General features: G+C 34.8%; 1 protein-coding gene across 1 annotated transcript in view; it reads right to left on the bottom strand.

The window, feature by feature from the left end:
* KMO (kynurenine 3-monooxygenase) overlaps positions 1–3,462 on the bottom strand; it is a 91,247-nt gene that overhangs the window by 55,336 nt on the left and 32,449 nt on the right. The window contains 3 exon segments of the mRNA XM_007942717.2: positions 152–241; positions 715–812; positions 1,114–1,183. Of these exon segments, the coding sequence (XP_007940908.2) occupies positions 152–241; positions 715–812; positions 1,114–1,183 (258 nt within the window).

Raw genomic sequence — 3,462 nt, 5'->3', positions numbered from 1 at the left:
TGCCCAACCTTCCTTCCGAGGAGTGGCTGGTGGGTTTGAACCGCCAGCCTTCTGGTAAGCAGTCAAGTGCCTTAGGCACTATGCTACCAGAGCTCCAGATACTAGACTTTATATAACCAATAAACAAAAAGAATCTCTACAGAAAATGTACCTGAGACTTTGTCCCATAGGGAATTGCAGTCTTTTTTCCTGAAAGAGAATGAATCATTCTTGCTTTCATGGGAATACCTTGGGATACAATCTGAAATGAAACCAGAATTAATAACAACAGTTTCTGTAACATGGCATCCTACATATTTTAAAATTAATTTTCAAAAAAAAACCTAAGAGATAATGTTAAGGATCATGGAAGCACCAAACCAAAACCCACTGCTACCTAATTGATTTTGACTCATAGTGACCCTATAGGACAGAGTAGAACTGCCCTACTAGGTTTCCAAAGCTATAAATCTTTACAGAAGCAAATTAACACATCTTTCTCCCATGGAGTGGCTGGTAGGTTGAAACCTCCAACCTTTTGGTTAGCAGCCATGTGCTTTAACCACTCTGCTCCCAGAGCCCCTTCACGGAAGCACAGTACAGTGAAAACTCAATCAATGAAAAATGATCCTGAAAATTAGATGGTGCTTCAAACCAGGGTGAAGTCAAGATCACATGATTATTGAAAAGACATCATGTAAAATCTTTTGTAAGGAAAATACATTAATAGGGTACCTGATCTTCCAGGCCAATAGCTTTCAAGGCTTGTCGTCCTCTATAAGAAAGGGCCAAGTTAATGCTCCTTCCACGTATAAATTTAGCCACCCGGATGTCTAAGACATTGGAAGCAGAATCCATGTTATATATACCTCCTCATATCATAGAACAAGATGAACATATCTACATTGAAGAATTGATACATTCAGAATTAAAAGACCTTGTTAACTCTCCTAAAGTAAATGTGGATAGTATTAAATTTGTATTAAATTAAATTCAAATATCTGCAGATTAAAACACCCTAACAGTTCCTATGTTTTAATTTTTTTATTAAAAATATTTTTTATTCAGAAAATCTAATGACAAAGAGGTCAAAGAATAATAACCACAGTCTGATAATGTTTAGTATTTACTTACCTTCCCTAGCTTCATATACGTCAACTTGGAAATTCCTCTTTGCAAGGAAGCATGCATTTAATGATCCAACCTAAGAATCAAGACAATTTTTTTCAAATTTTATGTGATTACCCAAATAAAGGGAACTTTTTTTTTATGACTGAAAATAAGACATTGTGTGCAGTTGCCTCATTTTTCACATTGATATACTTAGTCACTATTGGAAAGCATCACTTAACAAAAATATTATAACTAATTCAAAATTAAATGGCATAATTTTAGAGGTTGTTTTGGATTTTTCCTCCACTATCTTTTATGATGAGATATTACTTTCACACAGAAAGAGCATAAAACTTAAATATACAGTTTACAGTTAAAACAAAATTCTACAACAAATGCCTACATAACCAACCACTTTGATTATAAATAAATAAATAATAAAAAGAACATCACCAGGCTATTCTAACTTTCTCTCACCTCCACCCTAGTTATAATCCCCTGCATGGTACAAAGGGTTCATGAGTTGAGAGTCAGACTTAAAGATTGGTGGTTTGATTCTACCCAGAAGCACCTCAGAAGAGAGGCCTGGTGACCTCCTTCCAAAAAATCAGTCACTGAAAACCCTGTGGAGTATAATTCTATTCTGAAACACATGGGGTCATCATGAGTTGGAATTAATTGACAGTATCTGTCACCTAGAGTAAATACTATGCTGAATTTTGTGATAACTATATTTTGCTTCTTTATAGAGCTATATGAAGAACTCTTTAATTAGAATCACATTCTATGTATTCCTCTGCATCTTGTTTTTTTAAACTCAAAATTATACTTATGAGATTCATCCATATAACTGCATATAAACTCTAGGTCATTTACTTTCATTATTGTATAGTTTTTCATTGTATGAAAAACATTTGAATTGTTTGTGGTCTGTGAGTATTATTAATAATGCCGAAAAACAATTTTTGAACATGTATCCTGTTACTTACATGCATGATTTTCTCTAGGGTTTTATACATGAAAGTGTAATCACTGGTCAAATGTTTATGTATCCTCCCATTTACTGTGCTAAATTGTTTCAAAAGTTTGTACTAATCTGCTTTCCTATTAGCAGCTTGTAAGAATTCAAGTTGCCAGGACTTGGTGTTCTCAGACTTTTCCATTTGGGGAGTGTGTGTTCTAGGTGTGTATGTGGTTTTAATTTGTATACCCCTGATTACTAAAGAAGTTGAATATTTTTCATATATTTACTGGCTATTAGAATCTCCTCTTTTGTAAAGTGCCTGTATAAGACTTTTGTTCATTTTCTATTGGACTGGGTTTGTTTTATTTTTTACGTTTTTCCCCTATTGATTGTTTTTAGGGAGCTCTGGTAGCATAGTGCCTAAGGCACTTGACTGCTAACCAGAAGACTGGTGGTTCAAACCCACCAGCCACTCCTCAAAAGGAAGGTTGGGCAATTTACTTCCATAGTGATACCGCCTTGGAAACCCAGGAGGGGTTGCTATGAATGAGGTCCAACTCCACAGTACATAACAACAACAACATTGATTGTTTTTAGTTATTTATGAATTAAGAACACAGGGTCTTTGTCATAATTAAATGTTGCAAATATCTTCTTTCCGTTTATGGTTTACTTTTTCAACAATGATTTTTAATCATATTTAACAATTTTTTACTTCATTGTTAATGCTTTTGGTGTCTTCTTTAAGGAATCTTTCCTTTTTCCTTTTCACATATCTCTGGTCATTTCTTCTATTTATCTTTTGAAAATTATTTTGTCTATTGTTTTTCCCAATCTTTATAGTGTTTTCTTCATAGTAGCTTTATGTATATTGCATGGTTTATTTTCTGCCTCATCACTAGTGTTCTGGTTACCTAGTGCCACTCTGCCAGGAATACACCACAAATGGGATGGCTTGAAAAAATAGTTTAATCTCTTACAGTTCAGGAGGCTAGAAGTCCAAGTTCAAATTGCCAGGCTCCAGAGGCTGGATCATAGTTGTAAGTCTACCTTTTCTGGTGATTCTGCAATCAACATTTGTCTACACAATTAGGCTGCAAACAGATTTGCTTAGCATTTTATCCCTAGCTCCTACCATTATGCTTGCAACATAGTAGGTATCTGATAAATATTTGTTGGATGCACAAATACATGGTAGAGATTTTATTTTATTTTATTTTTATTAGGATTTGGGTGAAGATTTACAGAGTAAATTCACTTTTCATACAGCAGTTCACATGTACTTTGTCTCATGTCATTGACCAAAATTTACAATGCAGCAGCTCCCATCCCACTTCCTCCCCATAGTTACCTCCTCCTAGTGTCCATCCCTTCATACTCTTCTGCACCCTGAGCTATCTCCCTGT

The sequence above is a fragment of the Orycteropus afer genome, unplaced genomic scaffold (assembly GCF_000298275.1).
Source record: "Orycteropus afer afer isolate SDZICR_OR568_19922 unplaced genomic scaffold, OryAfe1.0 scaffold00096, whole genome shotgun sequence".
Taxonomy (NCBI): Eukaryota; Metazoa; Chordata; class Mammalia; order Tubulidentata; family Orycteropodidae; genus Orycteropus; species Orycteropus afer.
Note: the sequence above shows the minus strand (reverse complement) of the source record. Positions and strands in the feature narration are given on the sequence as shown.